Source organism: Sarcophilus harrisii, chromosome 6, assembly GCF_902635505.1.
Source record: "Sarcophilus harrisii chromosome 6, mSarHar1.11, whole genome shotgun sequence".
NCBI classification, from domain to species: Eukaryota; Metazoa; Chordata; class Mammalia; order Dasyuromorphia; family Dasyuridae; genus Sarcophilus; species Sarcophilus harrisii.
This window is the reverse complement of record NC_045431.1, coordinates 119,418,578-119,438,345: the sequence shown is the minus strand read 5'-3', so window position 1 is coordinate 119,438,345 and position 19,768 is coordinate 119,418,578. Positions and strand designations below refer to the sequence as shown.

General features: G+C 34.1%; 1 protein-coding gene across 3 annotated transcripts in view; it reads right to left on the bottom strand.

Annotated features, from left to right (window-relative positions):
- TLR3 (toll like receptor 3) overlaps positions 1 to 16,727 on the bottom strand; it is a 31,190-nt gene extending 14,463 nt beyond the window's left edge. Inside the window, exons 1-3 of one of the 3 annotated variants that reach the window (XM_023505817.2) lie at positions 16,566 to 16,727; positions 2,520 to 2,969; positions 407 to 598 (exon numbers count right to left, since the gene is read on the bottom strand). In XM_023505817.2, the coding sequence (XP_023361585.1) occupies positions 407 to 598; positions 2,520 to 2,969; positions 16,566 to 16,595 (672 nt within the window). In that variant the 5' untranslated portion in view covers positions 16,596 to 16,727. Of the gene's footprint in view, positions 1 to 406; positions 599 to 2,519; positions 2,970 to 8,466; positions 8,815 to 16,565 lie in introns of those variants that run through there. The other 2 variants (XM_012552076.3, XM_023505818.2) reach the window with 2 other exon arrangements.
- Between the last annotated feature and the right edge of the window lie 3,041 nt (positions 16,728 to 19,768).

The following is a 19,768-nucleotide window of genomic DNA, read 5'->3' as shown; positions in this document are numbered from 1 at the left end:
GAAATTCTGAAAATGCTTTTCTAATAGGTTTATAACTCTGACCTATGGAAGAGACTTCAAGATCATCTCATTTAACTCCATGGGTTCCAACAGGCCAAGGTTTCCTCAATTTCCCTTTAAAGATGAAGCAATTTGGAACCACAGGAATAAAATTTGTGGTCTAAGATAGATCGCTGTTAATAAGTAGGGGAAACACGAACCTAGATTATCTTACCTCTCTTTCTAAGGTAGTACGCACGTACGCAGATATGGTGAGCTCTCTCTTGGGCGCAACATGCCAGAAAACATAGCATTTTGAACAATCATAATGGAGACTCTGACCTTCTTTATTAGGTATTTTCAGATTTTCATCAATTGGATTTCTTTATACAGAGCTCAACTTTAAATCAATGATATTATTTCTTACCTCTTTCAATTGGTTTGAAGACAAATCAAGTTTCCTCAAGGATGAATTACTAAGATAATCAAAGTTTTCCTTTTGTAATGTATGTATGTTGTTGTTAGTTAACAGAAGTTCCTGGAGATTTTCTAATTGTACCTGAGTTCCTAATTTAGTAGATGATAAGCCACTGTGAGATAGATCTAATATGCGCAAATCCTGAAGGGGAGAAATTAAAAATAAAAACATATTAGTTTTCCAATTAAAAACAACCTTAATACATCTCATAATTATCCCTAAAGCCAAAATACCACCTATAATTATTATTTCAATTTTTATGATCATTATCAGTTTGGGTGCTCCCTCTAACAATATACAATGATATATAGATGACCATGTTCAGGACATCATAGTTTTAAAACTGGAGAAGTCAAAAGCTAAATTCATTGCCTTCATTTTACAGATGAGGAAACTGAGGCTTAGAGAGGTCAAATAACTCAGGTTCACATAGCAAAGAAGTATATGACGTGGGGCTTGAATCTTCCTCATCTTCTTGATCCTAACTCCAACTTTCTATATACTCCTCTCATGTTTCTCTCTGAAGGTTGAGATGACTAGAAATGCCATTACCATTTTGCCAACCATTAGATCTTAAGCTTTTCTATATTTAGCTAAGCCTATTGTTGGATGATAGGCACATATCTTTTAGAGGTTGCATTTCAGTAGTATAACCTTCAACATGATCATGACTTTTATTAATACTATTAATAAGGAACTGAGAAAGAATTTAGTGAAACATTCTATTAAAATGTGGGAAAAGCTATGTTAGAGGTGTTTTGTTTTTGTTTTTGTTTTTTTAAAGCAACTTAATGTTTAATTGGACTAAGTTTGAATTAAACTTCTGGCTGACAAAAGCACAAAATCTTTTGGCCTATTAAAGATACCATTTTTAAGGACTTAATTTCATAATATTAGTAGAATTAATTTTATTTCTTTTCTGAAAAAGAAAAGATTAAACTTAATAATTATTTATAAACTCTCTCATCATGTATGAATAATCCACTTAGAATACGAAACACTTTAAAAACTGACATGTTGATAAAACTAAATAATGATTTCATTTATTTATTCATTTGTTCATTCCACTCCAGCACTCTGATTCAAATTGAGAAGAAACATTAGAACTATGGAAGCATACTGTTTAAATGTGAACCACTAAAAGGATATTTTGAAGTGTCTGTTTTGCCTTACTGTGTTTTCCCCCTTTATTCCTATTTGATGACAATGGTCAGGAACTGCTATGATTGTCCCTAAAAGAATCATAACACTAAAGTTTTCCTTCAATGTTCTATAAGGTAAGAGTTGGTCAGCATCTATTCTTCCTTCCTGGTCTTACAATACATGTCCTAAATAGTAGCTATCAGCTCTAACTTATAAAATTATTATTACAAAAGGAAGCAATAAAAGCTGGGTTTTTTATTTAGGATTTGGACCCATGAGTTCATTGACTCCTGCCTTATTTTTGTTCAGATGCAGAGGAAAGACCAGAGAGATACTAGATACTCATAGTCATCTGTTTCAGTTAAAGAAGCCAAGAAACAAGCAGTTTTATGGGACCTAGAGTCAGGAAAATTTCAGTTCAAATCTAGTCTAAGACACTTAGTAGCTGTGTGACTCTGGTTGAGTAACTTAATCCTTATTTGCCTCAGGTCCTCTTCTGTAAAATGGGGACACATTAAAAAAGAAAATAACAAACCACTCCAGTACCTTTGTCAAGAAAATCCTATAAACTCTGTGAGGTTACTGTGAAGTCAGACACAACTAAACAATTGAATAGCAACAAGCATTTATGTAGGATTTTAAGGTCAACAAAGACTTGCATATATATTATCTCATTGGATCTTGGATTTGAAAGGAAGACCTGGTTTTGAATACTACCAAAAACTAGCTATAGGGCTCTGGGCAAGTTATTTTCTTTCTCTATAAAAAAGTAATAATAATAACATTTATATCATAGGATTATTATAAGAATAAAAAAAGATAATCTATGTAACAAATCTTCAAACTCTATATACATGTTAGGTGTTGTTGTTTTTGTTACTATTCACGTTATTTCTGGGAAAAAATAAGTTTATATTACCTTTAAATTTATAAAAGGATTGTTACTGATTTTTTTAAAAGAATTGAACTTTAAATGAAGTTCCATAAGACTTATGCAGGAGGCAAACATGGCATCAGAAATCTGGGAGAGCTCGTTGTGTTGAAGGTTCAAAACTTTCAACAGAGGCAGACTCTGACACAATTCCGGCTCCAACTTTGAGATGCTATTGAATCCTCCATCCAAAATGACAAGTTGGTTATATCTTGTAAGATTTGCAGCTGGCAATCTTTTGAGTTGATTATGGGTAAGGTTCAAGGTTGTGATGTTGGTTGGAAGATCAGGAGGAATTTGGGTCAATTTCAAGTGGCTACAATCAGCCACTTCTTGTCTGACAACACAATTTTTTACAGATTGTGTGCACACTATCTGAAGGGTTATCCCAAGAAGGAAGTAGCTCCAATAGGACAAACATCTTTCCATCCTTCTGTTCTGCAAAAGAATCCAAAGCATGTACATTATTAATAATGCATGATTTTCTAAATAATTTGTCCAGATTGCTTGTTATGTATACAACCAAAATAGCCATGCCTATTTTGATAATGTAATAAGAGTTGCATTATGGATACAGAAGGATCTTTAGAATCAGGAGGGATCTGTGTTCTTCTCACTTCTGACAAATATTAGCTGTATGATGATGGTAAATCAATTAATATCTGAGAATTTCATTAATGACTCACTTAGCCTGGAAGATACACAGCAAGTATCATTTTGCATTGATAAAGTAAGTTTCTTACCCTCTATCAATGAAATCACAGCTCCAATTCTTGCCCCCATTTCCCCCCCAAAAATGACCAAATCAAGAACTGTGTTGTATAATGAATATATAGGTGCACCACTGTCTGACCCCCCACCCCCCAACACTTCTCTCCCTTACACTTTAGCAATGTTCCTCCTTTGATTGTACTTTGTATCTCCCATATCTGAACATTTTCACTGACTGTACTCTAGCCTGGAGCATTCTTTCTTCTAGCCTCTCTATACTGAGCTACCTTAGGACTAAAATTTAAAAACATCAAACTCCAAACTCAAGTTAATTGGTAATTCTTGAGTTACAAAGTTTTGCTGATCTTTTCCAATTTTGATCATCAAATCAATATCAGTAATATATGGTAAGCATACATGTGTTAACTGAAGGTTACAAATTAATTCAACAAAAGCTTTTAAACATGTATCATGGGCAAAACTTGAAAAGTGTAATTGACATATCTGGCCTTAGAATTAGAAAGACTGCAGATTGTCTCATTCAACCTCTTGAGATGTTCAGATGATTCTTAATGATGGTGCTTCCCAACCTGAGTTACAGGTACTACATGCAATATAAGACACTTTTTGAAAGTGTAAGGAAAATATTTGGCAATTGAAACATTTTAAAAGTAGGAATATTAGTGAGGACAATGTATTAATCAAAGAGAAAATAGCAAGAAAGTAGGGAAGTAGTGAGAAAAGAAATGTTATAGTGTACCAAAAAAAATGTGAAAGATACTGCTACAACAATAATTTCTATTGACCAAAACAAAATGAATGAGTTTTGGATATGAAATCCTTTTTATTTTAAGTAGGACAAATAGTACCAACGACTCAATGAATAGAAGAGAAATTAATTGATTTCTATGATAAGCCAAAACTCCAAAATCATTTCAAATTGATGAGGTAACAAAATGTCTGGCATACCACTGAAGAAGTATTGTCCTTTTTATTACTTAAGTTCATGAAGCTTTAATTCTGCTCACAACTTATCCCTGTAAATCAGTACTCTCAATAAATTCTGTTCTCAGTCAAATCCAAAGCAAGAAATAATTTTGAGGCCAAACATAATATGTTTTTTTAAAGACTCTTATAAGAAGAAAACTGTTGATTGATAAGAAGCGAAATCAAGGGTTTGATCCACTTATTTATCTGTTCTAATAAAGATTGAAATTTTATGATAGTAAACAATGTTGTTATTATGTTCTAAATAAGGTTTCCTTATGAAAAATGAATCACTTTTATTTTCTCTCTCTTGTGCAGATATAGAATATAAACATATTGCCCACATATATGCATACACACACACAAACAAACACACACAGAGACACACATAAGTCAATTATAGAATTTATTTCCAATGGACTCTAGGTGGCACAATACATAGAGTACCTAGCCTGAAGTCAGAAAGACATCTTCTTGGGTTCACATCTGGCCTTAATAGTTGTGTGACCCTGGGTAAATCACTTAACCCTGCTTGTCTCAGTTTTCTCATCTGTAAAATGAGCTAGAAAAGGGAATGGCAAATCACTTTATTTATTTTTGCCAAGAAAATTCCAAATGAGGTCAGAAAAAATCAGACATGACTGAAAATGAATGAACAACAGCAATAAATCAAACATAACTGAAAATGACTGGGCAATAACCACAAAACAATTTCTTTCCATTAATTTTGAATAGGAGATATAGGAAGGTTTACTAAAAGCCTCAAAATATGCAACCCTTAAAACGATTGGGAACCTCTGTTCTTAGGATATTAGTTGAACAATTAAATGTATACCTTCACTGGAATATGGAGATTCCTTGGTAGTATTTTCTTACTCCAATGGAATTATTAATCTAGTTCAAATATGTAAGGATATATAAGATCTAGTGTTAATCACTGAAAATAGAGATTGGCAGAATCTCTGTCCATGAGCAATGAGACATATACAAATGACTCTGGGGAAACTTAGAAAACTATGAAATGCAAAGAAAAAGTCTAATAGAACAACCTGAGAGATTTAAAGTAAAGAGGGACCAGTGCCAGATAGAGAGAATGAAGTGGATAATGATGCCTGTGTTGTGTTCTTTTTCCAAAACACAGCCAGGTGATAAAAGAGCTCAGATCTTTTATTGTTTTCTCAATATAGCCCGGTTAGCTCAGAGGCCTATCTCTCCGCTTGGTTCCAAGAGATCTTGCAGCTTTGTCTTTTATCGCCTCCAGCTCAACTCCATCTCGTGGCTTCTCAATCTCCAACTGAGGTAAGTAGGCTTCTGTATCTCCCAGAGTGCTCTGTCTCCGACCCCAGTCGATGTTCCCCAGAAAACTCTCCCAAGCTCTAAGAGCTCCCTGTATATATATGATCTCCCAAAGGTTAACTCTTCCTTCTGGAGAGAGAGGGATTCTGGATCTCTTAGAGTGCTCTCTGGCCCTAAGGGAGGTGTGAATTCGGATATCTCTTTCTAAACCCTGGACTCTCCCAAACGTGTGAACTCCATTGAGTACTTAGATACTTATGAGCTCTCTAAAGGTGTAAACACAAGCATTGTTTCCATCAGTTGTACTTAGTACCTTGTTTCAAGTTCTGGCCAAAATTATCTCCTTCTAAGATAAAATCAATCATACTGAACCATGCTAAATTAGATACTTATTGTCTCTATCAACTCTAATGGCTTAACACTTTGTAAAGATTCCAACATGCCTGGAAGACTTGGCAGCTGGACATTGAAGAGAGTTGCCAAGTAGAATTTGAGGGGAGGGAAGTTTTTGGGGAGACTCCATTCAAGACATAAGGAAAGACTTAGACAAAGGCACAAAGGTGAAAAAGAGTAGGTTGAGAATAGGGTGTGATGAACCCAATGTGGCCAGAGCAGAGATAGTATGAAAGGGAATACTATAGAATAAAGCCATAGAGAGAAGAGGGAGGGGCAAACTTTTATTAAGCACTTAATGTACTTCGTGTCTAAGCTGAAGCATTGGAACTTTAGAAATCGAGAATAGCATTCTTGTTCAGAATGCAAAAAAGCATTTCTGAGAAAGTATATTACCTCTCCTAGTTGAGAGATCTTGCATGTTATTTTCAAATATTTTCCCCAGTAGGTTCATGATGATGTTTCAAGTGGGGAAGCAAGAGGAACATACAGCGCCCCTTAAACAAGTTGCCCACTTTGCTTCCTACTTAAGTTTATCCAAGACAGTCTACCTGAAAATAAGTAATGCACAAGAAATGATCCTCAGAATTTGAGTTTTATATTGAAGGCTTTAGTGTATATCACTATTTGTGATTTACTTTCTTAGAAAGTTGACTGAGACATTGAGAGATTAAATCACTTGTCATGGGATTATATCCCAAAGAGATTATAAAGAAGGGAAAGGGACCTGTATGTGCACGAATGTTTGTAGCAGCCCTTTTTGTAGTGGCTAAAACCTGGAAACTGAATGGATGTCCATCAGTTGGAGAATGGCTGAATAAATTGTGGTATATTAATATTATGGAATATTACTGTTCTGTAAGAAATGACCAACAGGATAATTTCAGAAAGGCCTGGAGAGACTTACACGAACTGATGCTGAGTGAAATGAGCAGGACCAGGAGATCATTATATACTTCAACAACAATACTATATGATGACCAGTTCTGATGGACCAGGCCATCCTCAGCAACGAGATCAACCAAATCATTTCTAATGGAGCAGTAATGAACTGAACTAGCTATGCCCAGAAAAAGAACTCTGGGAGATGACTAACAACCATTACATTGAATTCCCAATCCCTATATTTATGCACACCTGCATTTTTGATTTCCTTCACAAGCTAATTGTACAATATTTCAGAGTCTGATCCTTTTTGTACAGCAAAATAACGTTTTGGTCATGTATACTTACTGTGTATCTAATTTATATTTTAATATATTTAACATCTACTGGTCATCCTGTCATCTAGGGGAGGGGGTGGGGGGGTAAGAGGTGAAAAATTGGAACAAGAGGTTTGGCAATTGTTAATGCTGTAAAGTTACCCATGTATATATCCTGTAAATAAAAGGCTATTAAATAAATAAAAAAATAAACAAATAAATCACTTGTCATTAGTCACTTGTCATTAGTTCAGTCAGTATGAGTCTCAGACAGGATTTGAACTCAAATCTTCTCTGAGACCACTCTAACTCATACATACCCAGTCAAATTATTTCCCTCAATAATTAATCTTACAAACTTTCCTAATTGTGCTCACGGGCTAAATTTTCTCTGAACTAATTGTTTTCCAGGACAGTTTTCCCACCTTCATTCATCTATAATAGACTTCAGAAAGAATAGTATCTCTGGTGCTAGAGGATCTGAGTTTAAACTGTATTTATGAATCTTGCCTTTGTATAACCTCCCCAACCTCAGTTTCCTTACTTGTAAATTAAGAGAGATTGGACTATTTGGATTCTTAGATCCCTTCTAAATTCTATGCATGTTCTAAGTCTATGCATCTATGATGCTGTTGCTTTTTATCAGCCTACAAGGAGAATGGGCAGATTCATCAAATGAATTTTCACAAATCATTTATTGTTGAACCCTTCCCTCTTCTCCAGGGCCTTCATAAAAGAGCATAGAAAGGATGAATAGATACCACTGTTTTATACCTGTCACCTCTCTGCTATTCTTTCTTCCCCCTTTCCTGTCTCATATCCCTTGTATACAATTTAATTTCTTCCTTTGAGCTTGAATTTCCATGGCATCACTTTTCTAATTTATTTTTCAATGAAAGAAGAAATAGTTTCTTCTTAAAGAAAGAAACTCCCAATTTATATTGTTTAAATGTACTTTGGGTGTCACTGATTTTTTTTCCTCTCACTCTGATAATCACAATTTTCTCAGTAAACATGCAAATAAACATCATTGACCAATTTCTCCTTTCAATTATCATTAAATCAAAAAAGGATTCAGTAAACTTTACATTCCAGTATCAGCATTTTTATTCCTGTGCTTTCCCCTACAGAATTAATAAAAGAAACCTTTGCATTCCATCCTGTGGTAACTTTCTCTTTTGCAGTAGCTCAAAGTCCAGGGTGTTTGCCTAGAAGTCACCTGTTTGCTCAGCTTCTGAAAGTGAAACTACAGAAACTTAAAAATAATTACATAAAAAAGAAAAAGAAAACTCTAGCGACTTCCTTTCTTACTTGGTTTTATGTATAGGAGAACCCCAACAACTCACCAGCTCAGCAACAGTAGTCCAGAATTCTCAATTATCTGCTAAAAACTCCTTTCTTTGGTTTCTTTTACACTTTCTCCTCACTTTGAAGGAAATGATTCTGCAGAGTAACTGAGAATTCAGGGCAGGACACAACCTTGTTGGAATAGGGCAGGGCTAGGACCAGGAATGGATACAGAGATATGTCATTTCCTCTCTTTGGCATATATTTCTAAATAAAATAAAAATGGACTCAATAAAACTGGTTTATAGTCATATACTAATTTAACATGAATTTTTCATTATGAAGCACCCTTTGGTGATTCAGAGAGACAAATAGTAATGACAATGGGAACGAAATCTCAGGAAGGGAGGGGGGAAATGAAGCCAAGTGTAGCTGGGAGAGTAAAAAAAAAAAAAAGAGGGGAAGTCAGGGAGTTTAGGTTTCAAGAATCCAAAAATGTTCAAGTCTGCTTTATACCAGAAAAAGGATTTTATAGTGTTACACATGACTATATATTTACTAAGTAAACTCGTGAAAAATATTGTGTAACAACTTTAGCAAAGTTTCAAGATAAAAAATAAATCCACATAAATCATCAGCATTTTTATATATTATCAACAAAGTCCAGCAGCAAGAGATACAAAGAGACATTCCATTTAAAATAACTGTAGACAATACAAAATATTTGAGAATCTACCTGCTAAGGCAAAGTCAAGAACTATATGAACACAATTACCAAACACTTTCCACACAAATAAAGTCACATCTAATCTCTTGAAAAATATCAAGTGCTCACGAGTAGACTGAGCTAATAATAAAAATGACAATGCTACCTAAATTGATCTACTTATTCAGTACCATACCAATCAAACTCCCAAGAAATTATTTTACAGATCTAGAAAAAAATAATAACAAAATTCATCAAAAGTCAATAATTTCAAGGGAATTAATGTTCATTAGGGAGATTGGTCTATAATTTTCTTTCTCTGTTTTCAGCCTACCTGTTTTAGGTATCAGTACCATGTCTGTGTCGTAAAAGGAGTTTGGTAGGACTCCTTCAATCCCTATTTTTTCAAATAGTTTATGTAGCATTGGAGTTAATTGTTCTTTAAATGTTTGGTAGAATTCACATGTAAATCCATCTGGTCCTGGGGATTTTTTCTTAAGAAGTTGGTTAATAGCTTGTTCTATTTCTTTTTCTAAAATGGGATTGTTTAGGATATTTACTTCTTCCTCTGTTAATCTGGGCAAGCTATATTTTTGAAGGTATTCTTCCATTTCATTTAAGTTGTCGAATTTATTGCCATAAAGTTGGGCAAAGTAATTCCTAATTATTGCTCTAATTTCCTCTTCGTTAATGGCGAGTTCTCTCTTTTCATTTTTAAGACAAAAAATTTGATTTTCCTTTTTCCTTTTTTTAATCAGATTTACTAAGAGTTTGTCTATTTTGTTGGTTTTTTCATAGAACCAACTCTTAGTTTTATTAATTAATTCAATAGTTTTTTTTTACTTTCAATTTTATTGATTTCTCTTTTTCTTTTTAGAATTTCAAGTTTAGTGTTTGACCGGGTGTTTTTAATTTTCAAGGGAATTAATGAAACAAAATGTAAATGAAGGTGGCCTAGTTGTATCAGACCTAAACTATATTATAAAGCAGTAGTCATCAAAACCATTTGGTACTGCCTAAGAAATAGAGTAGTTGATCTGTGGAAGAGGTTAGGTTCACAAGACAAAATAATCAATGACTATAGTAATCTAGTGTTGACAAACCCCAAGACCCCAGATTTTGGGATAAAAACTCATTATTTGACAAAAACTGCTGGGAAAATTGAAAATTAGTATGGCAGAAACTAGGCATAGACCCACATCCACATCCCTATACCAAGATAAAATTGAAATAGGTTCATGATTATCCATAAAAAGTGATATTATAAAGCAAATTAGAAGAACATAGGATAGTTTACCTCTCAGATCTGTGGAGAAGGAAGGAATTTGTGGCCAAAGAAGAACTTGATAACGTTACTGAATGCAAAATGGATCATTTTGATTATATTAAATTAAAAAAAAATTTTATACAAACAAAACTAATGCAGACAAAATTAGAAGGGAAAAAATAGACGGGAAAATTTTTATATTCAAGGGTTCAGATAAAGGCCTCATTTTTAAAATATATAGAGAATTGACTCAAATTTATAAGAATTCAAGTCATTCTCCAACTGATAAAATGGTCAAAGGAATATGAATAGGCACTTTTCAGATGAAGTCATATGAAAAGGTACTTTAAATCATTATTGATCAGCAAAATGCAAATTAAGACAGCTCTGAGTTATCACTTTACACCTCGCAGATTGGCTAAAATGACAGGAAAAGATAATGATGAATGTTGGAGGAGATATGAGAAAACTGGGATACTAATACATTTTTGGTGGAATTATGAACTGCATCAACTGTTCTGGAGAGCAATTTGGAACTACCCTCAAAGGGCCATCAAACTGTGCATACCCTTTCATCCAGCAGTGCTTCTACTGGGCTTAAATCCTAAAGAGATCATAAAGGAGGGAAAGGGACACATATGTGCAAAAATGTTGTGGCATCTTGTAGTGGTGTAGTGTGACTTTTCGTAGGGGCAAAAAAAACATGGAGACTGAGTGGATGCCCATCAATTGGAGAATAGTTGAACAAGTATATGAATGTTATGGAATATTATTGTTCTGTAAGAAATGATCAGCAGGATGATTTCAGAGAGGCCTGGAGAAACTTACATGATCTGATGCTAAGTGAAATGAGCAGAACCAGGAGATCATTATGCATAGCAACAGCAATATGTGATGATCAATTCTGATAGAAGTGGTTCGAGTCAACAATGAGGTGATTCAGAGCAGTTCCAGTGGTCTTGTGATGAAGAAAGTCATCTGCCCCCAGCGAGAGGACAGTAAGAACTGAATGTGGACTACCACATAGTATTTTCACTCTTTCTGTTGTTTGCTTACATTTTGTTTTCTTTCTCATTTTTTTCCCTTTTAGATCTGATTTTTCTTGTGCAACATGTATTTGTGGAAATATGTGTAGAGCAATTGCACAAGTTTAACATATATTGGATCACTTGCCAACTGGGTAAGAGGAGGGGAAGAGAGGGAAAATATTAGAATACAGAGTTTTGTAGGGGTGAATGTCAAAAATTATTCATGTATATATTTTGAAAATAAAAAGCTATAATTTAAAAAAAAAGAAAATATTGTGTAAGTAATAGGAAAGATTAGGATGTTTCTCTTAGGGATAATATGACTTTCTATGTTATTTTGGAAGTTTAAAAAAAAGTATTTTCTCATTTGCTCCCTCATTTTATCCTTCAGCATTAGAGCTTTAACCAAGTGAGACAATTTGCCTTTGCTCCCAGGTCTTCAGCACCTGGCAAGGCATTTTTCTTCCCTACAGAAGTTCAACATCTACCATCACTACCCTGATTTGCAGTTTTCCACTATTTTGCACCATATAATGTGCCTTACTTCCGCACTTAGCCCTGTGCTTCCACTCCAATAGTCCCGTTGCCAATCCCATATTTCTTTCCAACCCTGACTAGGTTCTCTCTTCTGGTGCAATTACACATATGATCAGATTAACCATTTTGCCAGTGACAATACCACTACTTTACCACCAACATCCTCAAATCATTTTGTTCTAGATCAGTTTCCCAAACTTTTGACATGTGTGCTCCTTCTATAATATTCATAATGCTGAATATCCCTCGTCAAAAAAAAAAAAAGGATGTATTTTAATAACAATCAAAATATATATTTTTGGTACATACACAAAATAATAATAAATGAATTATTCATAATAAAATATAAATCCATGCCAGAAGGTTTCTCACATGTGAAAGAAGAGCAATTGTTGGAATTGGCTTCAGATGGATTCTTAAAAAATAAACATAAGGAGTGTACTTTAACATCATTCTGGTTACAAATGCAACATGTGTATCCTGTTTTAACAGAAAAAGTTCTGAAATACATCTTGCCTTTCCCAACTTCATACTTTTTCAGCATTTGTAGACATTAAGTCAAAAAAAAAAGAACAGACTATTGGATATGGAGCCGCATCTCAGATTAAAATTAACAACCAGGGAACCAAATTATGACAATCTGTTATCTCAGCACCAACAATTTCATCCTTCTATATAAAAATAATCAAAAACAGTGGGACTTACTAAAGCATATAACAAACCTTTCCTATAAGAAAAATCGCACAAAAGCTAAAAATACACAGGTGCCTGGAGAAGCCACTAACTATTAAGGAAGTAACTTGTCTCTGTAACGAAGTGCAGTATATTCACGTTGTGTCACACGAGACCATCTCATGCCTCACAAGATTGTCTTGACTTGACTCATGAGAATGTAGAATTAGACGCTGCTAAGCATGGTGCAGTGCATATCCCCACCAAATTCCGGTGTAATTCATAGCCCACCAAACTCTTCCCATACCCCTGGGGGTATGCATACCACACTTTGGGAAGCACTGTTCTTATTTTCACAGACTATTCACTCAGCCACCTTCTCTGTCTTTTTGCCATATATACTATCACTCAATTGTGTTCACTGCACTTCTGGAGACCATGTCCATTGAGTTTTGGAATTTCTGAGTCATCCTAATTGGTGAATGAAGTTGATCCAATCAGCTAAGGAATTCCTGAGTCAAACTAATTGATGATGAGTCAGTGAAAAATCACATAGGCTCCTACTATTTATCTCATGTCAGACCACAACATACTTCGTATCTTATTCAGCCCTAAGCCCTGACAATACTTGTCATGTACTCTACTGTAACATTTCTCATCTACTGATATCTTTCTCCACTCTGATTCTAGAAATAAAGCTCCTGTCTGGCATCACCAATTACCTATTGGATATTTCAAACTGCATATCCTGTAGGCCTCTCAAACACATTTAAGTCCAAAGTGTGTCATCCCTTCCTATGAATTATTAATGATTTAGCTCTTCTCAGCAAAATAATGACCCAAGATAATTCTGAAGAACTTAAGATGCTATCCATCTCCATAGAAAAAATAATGAAGTTTGAATACAGATTGAAACATTTTTCTTAAAGTTTTTTTTTGGTCTGTTTTCTTTCACAACATGACTAACGTGGGAATATGTTTTGCATGACTGCACAAATATAATTATGTAAAATTGCTTGCCTGTTTAATGAAAGGGAAGGGAAGAAAAGAAGGGAGAGAACTTGGAATACACAAAAAATTTTAAATGAATGTTAAAAAATGTTTCTACATGTAATTGGGGGAAAAAATAATACATTAAAGAAAAAAAGAGCCTTCCTATCAATGTAGTCTCATAGATTTGCAAGTACAACATTATACTCAATATCTCACTCTCTTTGACTCCATATATATCAAAATATATTGTCAAATATTGTTTCTATCTCCATAACATCTCTCATATCCACTGCTTAAACAGATCCAATAATCTCACCCAGAGTATTGCAAAAGTTTGGTAATTAGAATCCCTGAATTAAATCTCTTCTCTCTCCTATTCATCCTGTGTAGAGCTGCCAAATGATTTTTATTAGGCACAGGAATGACAAATGTCATACCTCTATTCAAACTCTGGTGGATACCTAATGCCTCTATAAGGCTTTTTAAACGTTTTCTACTCATGACTCCTTTTCACTCAAGAAATTTTTATATGACCTCAGGCATATAGGTATATAAAATAGATATACAAATCAAACAATTATTGATAATAAGTCCTGATTTAATGACATTCAGTTATGAAACCCCATATAGAGTTGCAACTCACAATTTAAGAAGTTTTGCTCTAGAATAAAATACAAACTCATCTCTTTGACATTTAAAACCTTTATTCTAAAACATTATTCTCCTTCCTATATTTACTTCATGCGAAGGAAAATTAAACTAGTTACTTTTTTTGTTTTATTTTTTCTTAAAGTCTCATGAAGTCATTAGGTTCCATTTGCCTAATTCTAAGTTTTAAGGAATTATTTTCCTCAGTAAGTTTTTATATATCTTTTTCCATGTTATCAGTTCTGCTTTTAAAGGAGTTCTTTTCTTCAGTGATATTTTCTTTTTTTTTTTTTTTTTTTTTTTATTTAATAGCCTTTAATTTACAGGATATATACATGGGTAACTTTACAGCATTAACATTGCCAAACCTCTTGTTCCAATTTTTCACCTCTTACCCCCACCCCTCCCTAAATGGCAGGATGACCAGTAGATGTTAAATATATTAAAATATAACTTAGATACACAATAAGTATACATGACCACAACATTATTTTGTTGTACAAAAAGAATCAGACTCTGAATTATTGTACAATTAGCTTGTGAAGGAAATCAAAGATGCAGGTGTGCATAAATATAGGGACTGGGAATTCAATGTAATGGTTTTAGTCATCTCCCAGAGTTCTTTTTCTGGGTATAGCTAGTTCAGTTCATTACTGCTCCATTAGAAATGATTTGGTTGATCTGTTGCTGAGGATGGCCTGATCTGTCAGGACTGGTCATCATCTAGTATTGTTGTTGAAGTATATAATGATCTCCTGGTCCTGCTCATTTCACTTAGCATCAGTTCGTGTAAGTCTCTCCAGGCCTTTCTGAAATCATCCTGTTGGTCACACTGCTCTTTAACAGCTTCTATGCAGAAAAAGAGCAGTGATATTTTCTTCAGTAGTTTTGTGCCTTTTTTTTGCAAGCTGTTAAATCTCTTTTCATAATTTTCTTGCATCATCGTAATTTCTTTTTTGAATTTTTCCACTATTTTTTTTTAACTCTTCCAGGAATTCTTACTGGCTTTGGATTTTCTTTGAAGCTTTGCTTGTAGCTAATTTTTCACATTGCTATCTTCTAAGTTTATGTCTTAGTCTTTTCATGTAACTCTATATGGTAAAGGTCTTTTGTTCTTTCCTGGTCATTTCTTGACAATGAACTTCATGTTCAAATTGAACTTTGCTCACTTGGGGATGGGGAAGTACTTTCCCCAGTGTCAGGCTTTTTAATACTGCTCTTTTCTTGTTCTGCAAGTTTTTGGTTCTCCCAAAATGATGTTATTATTATTGGAAAGAGGTGGTCACTGCTTTCTTGGTTTGTGCTCTGCAACTACAAGTACTAATGCTCTTCTTAACCCTGGAACTGAGACCAAATCCCTACTCCTTTGTGACTTACCAGAATCACTTCTTTTCATCCTGGAACTATGACCTAGAACAATGTGTGAACAATAGATTTGTCAATAAACTCCAGCTGCACCGGGTGCCAGCAAAAGGTTCCTGTAATCTCTTTCTGACCATTTGCCTAACCTCTTCCTATCTCTAGGATGAGAGCTCCTGAAGCTGCTGCTGCAGCCACCTTCAAAGTTCAATACTAGCACTTCTGCCATACTCTGCAGCTGTGCCCATCCATGTGTTACAGAACTTTCCTGCATAATTCCTAAATTGTTTTAGCCTTTGACATTTTGGCTCGGCTTCTCAAAAATTTAATTTGAGGCTTTATTTTAAAGTTATTTAGAGTGGAATGTTGGGAAAAGCCAGCGGGGTTGTCTGCTATTTTAGCTATGTCACACTCTATAAGATGCTTTTAGAATATAAATATCAAAAGAAGGCTTATAATGAGCTAGATTGACATAACAACTAAAAATTTCAGAAAACTCATCGATTCTCTTTGTGGGACAAAACTAATTTATAGAATTTTGAACAGTTTGCAATAATAACTTGAGTCATTGGTATATTCAAGAAACCATAGATGTTCCCACTTTCCATCTATTCTCTCTTTTCATTTCAATACATCAGGAAACCAGATACCTATTTGCAATTAGCCCTAAAACACTGATCATATCTTCCAGAGGACACTTGAATTATCAGAAGCAAGCAAAACTTCAGACAGGTAGCACCAAGGTTTTCACACCAAGCAACTCCATCATTTCTGGATTGTATCTGGAGAGAAAAATGTGACTTCCAATCCATATCAAGTAGCTTATTTATAAAGGAAACAGACACCAAGTACCATACTGCCATCAATTACTTAGACAAAAAGACATATTTCTTCTCCACAATAAATCATAAATAACATTGTATTGAAATAATGCCCCTTATTACTTACCCCAGAAATGGGAGGCTGAGATTGAGACATTAGCTCCAAAATTCCTGGAAAATTCCACTTTAGTCAAGATATATATCTACTTCAGAGTTGATGTATTTATTCAAGCAACATCTCTTTTTCAAGAGTGAGACGCTATACCCAAACTTATTACAGAAATATATAACACGTCAAAATGCAATTACGCATAGGAAGCAGTGCAGAGCTATCTTCCCAGATTCACTTCCTTTTTGCTGCAAGCAAGCCCTAGACCACTGAAAGCTGACTTGAAACAAACAATGTAGGCTGTCCCAAGAGTATTGGTGAGATTTAAACTCTTAAATTTAAGTAATTATTATGATTATAGAAAGCTTGGGTTTCTTCCTTTGAAAACTATCTTTTTATATCCTTTGACCAATTATCTATTGGAGAATGGCTCTTATTCTTACAAATTTGAATCATTGTTTACATACACACACACACACTTTTATTAGTGATACTTTCCACAAAGATTTTTCCCAATTATGGGTCCCCAATTAATTTTTCGGAGAAAAAGATTTCTGCAAATTAAGTTCCTCTTATCAATTCCTATAGAGTGACTCTCTTTGCCAACTTTATCACTTTGAGATCTCTCAGTTGAAGAAAATATTTTCTTTGGCTTATTTATGTTACTTTGATTTACTCATATTTTTAGCTCAGTGTCTAGTCTAGTTAGGATTATGGAGCAAAGCATTATACTTGGGACAAATTAAGAAAAGGCTATTAAATTTGGCAGTAAAAAGATAATTGGCAACTTTGGAGAATTATTTCTATTTAGTAATGAAGTTGGAAGTCAGATTACAAAGAAAGTGATACAAAGTGGAAGTATTGATTATAGATGGCTTTCTAAAGGTAGCCATAAAAGGAAGGATATAGGATAATAGTGAATGGGGACAGAGATAAAAGGAGAGATTTTAAATTTTTATTCATTTTATTTTTAATTTGTGAAATAAAACAAGTATATCTATAACATCGCATAATGTAAATTTAAAAAGATGATTGCAAACAAAACTGCAAATCTGTTACATATAACCTTCTCTGGATACAAATAGCATCTTTCTCCATGGGTCCTTTGTAGTTAATTTGGATGTTTATAATAGTCAAAATGATTCTATTCATTCATAGTTGTTCTTAAAACAGTAGTGCTATAATTGGAAATTGAGGAAATATCCACCAATGGATGAATAAATTGGGGCATGTGATTTTCTATAAGAAATGATAAGCAGGATGCTGTCAGAAAAACTTGGAAAGACTTCTAAATAAGCTCATGCAAAGTGAAATGTATTATGTATAAAGTATTACCAAAGTTCTGGGATAATCAGCTAAGAATGACTTTGTAATTCTCAGCAATACAGTGATCCAAGATTATTCTGAAGGACTTAATGATCAAAAATCCTATCCATACTCAAAGAAAGAATAGATTTTATCTAAATGCAAATTGTAGCACACTTTATTATTATTATTATTTCTAAATTTATTTTATTTTTTAAAAGAGAATAAGAAAAATAGAAAAGGAATATAAAGCAAAGAGAACATTGTCATGTGCCCAGTAGAACATCTGGAAGGATTTAAAATATAAAACAACAAATACCAATTCAAGAAAGTATATATAAGGGGAAAATTCTAGGAAGATGGCAGAGTAGGCTGGTAAATTTCAAGCTCTCTCGATTTTCCTCACAAATAGAACAAATTTGCACCAAAGGGCCAACTGATGAAAAATCAAGGACTTGGGACAGAACAGGAGCCCTGCTGATACAACTGAAGAAGATACGAAAAAGGACCACCTGGAATTTAAAAATCCAAAATACAAGCACTCCAGCTCATCAGAAAGATCAAGTGGGGAACCTTGGGATGAGCTGAGTATGGCTGGAGCTTCAGAAAGAACTGCTGAAACTTTAACCTCTATTTGTGGTTGGTGTCACACACTCTACAAACGGAGTCAGGATCTGAATCTGGGAAGATGAAATGAAAAAATGATTGGGCTGATTGGGAATGCCAAGCCCAACTGTGCTGCTAAGACTTGGCCCTGGGCAAGAAAGAACCAGCGCCCAGTGGGTGCAGACTCAGTGGGGCAGGGACACTGCTGGATCATTTTACTCTTTGCTGTTTTGTGCAAGTTTTTTCATTTTTAAAGAGATCATCAAGTTCATCATTTCTTATAGCACTTATTCCATCACAATTAAAAAGAGAGATTTTTGATCATGGAAGAAACATGGGCACATCAGTCACAAATGTTCATGAACTATATACTCATGAGTGCCAACGTGACTTTTCAGATCTTTAGTTTAGCACTGCCTTTTGAACAAGTTTGTTGTTAGGAAATGTTTTTTTTAAATAATAAGATGCATATTAATATGAATTATTACTATTATTACTGTAGTGCTTTAAAGGTTTAGAAAGTTCTTTTTTCTCAGAAAGATTTTTACTTCTGCTAACATTATGATGTAGGTAGTGAAGGCATTATTATTTCTATTTTTAAAAGGAGGAAACTGAATCTCAAAGGAGTTAGATGCCTTACTCAGGATCAGACAGCTAAAAATATTCAAATCCAGGTCTTTTGATTTTAGGTCCATCCTATTGGTTCCATTCAATCATGCTAAAATGAGTCCTTTACTTCAAAAAAGTAAAGGGAGGTCTAGGCCTTCTAATAATTATACTCTATTCAAAGGTAACTAAGATGCTAGTGAGGTTATTTGTATGTTATATGGTCAGGATGAATATCTGAATTTCTACATAAACTATTTGAAAAATTAATGTCTGCACAGGTCTACATCTCTAACAAGTGACATGTAGACATGGCCTCTGTCAGTGTCTGCCCTTGAATCTTTGTAAAGGTCTTAAGTAGAACTGAGTGAAAGGATGAATTGAACATGACTGGGGGGAGGGAGGAGAGGTGTGTGTGTTTGTATCAGCTTAATAAAATTGTTTTCTTCCAGGACTGCTTTGATTTTCCAGAGGGTGGAAAAAAGACTTCTGCAAATGAGGGAACAGCTCCTCCTACCAATGTCATTTGGTTTATAATATATTAATTATTTTTTAAAATAACACATAAAGTTCAATTATTTTAACATTATGACTAATCTTTACATGATATTGAGTAGAGTATTTACCATCCTTGGTATTAGTTTTCTTTTAAAGTCAGTGTTATTCAACACATACTCAAAAAAAATGCTAATCAAATAAAATTT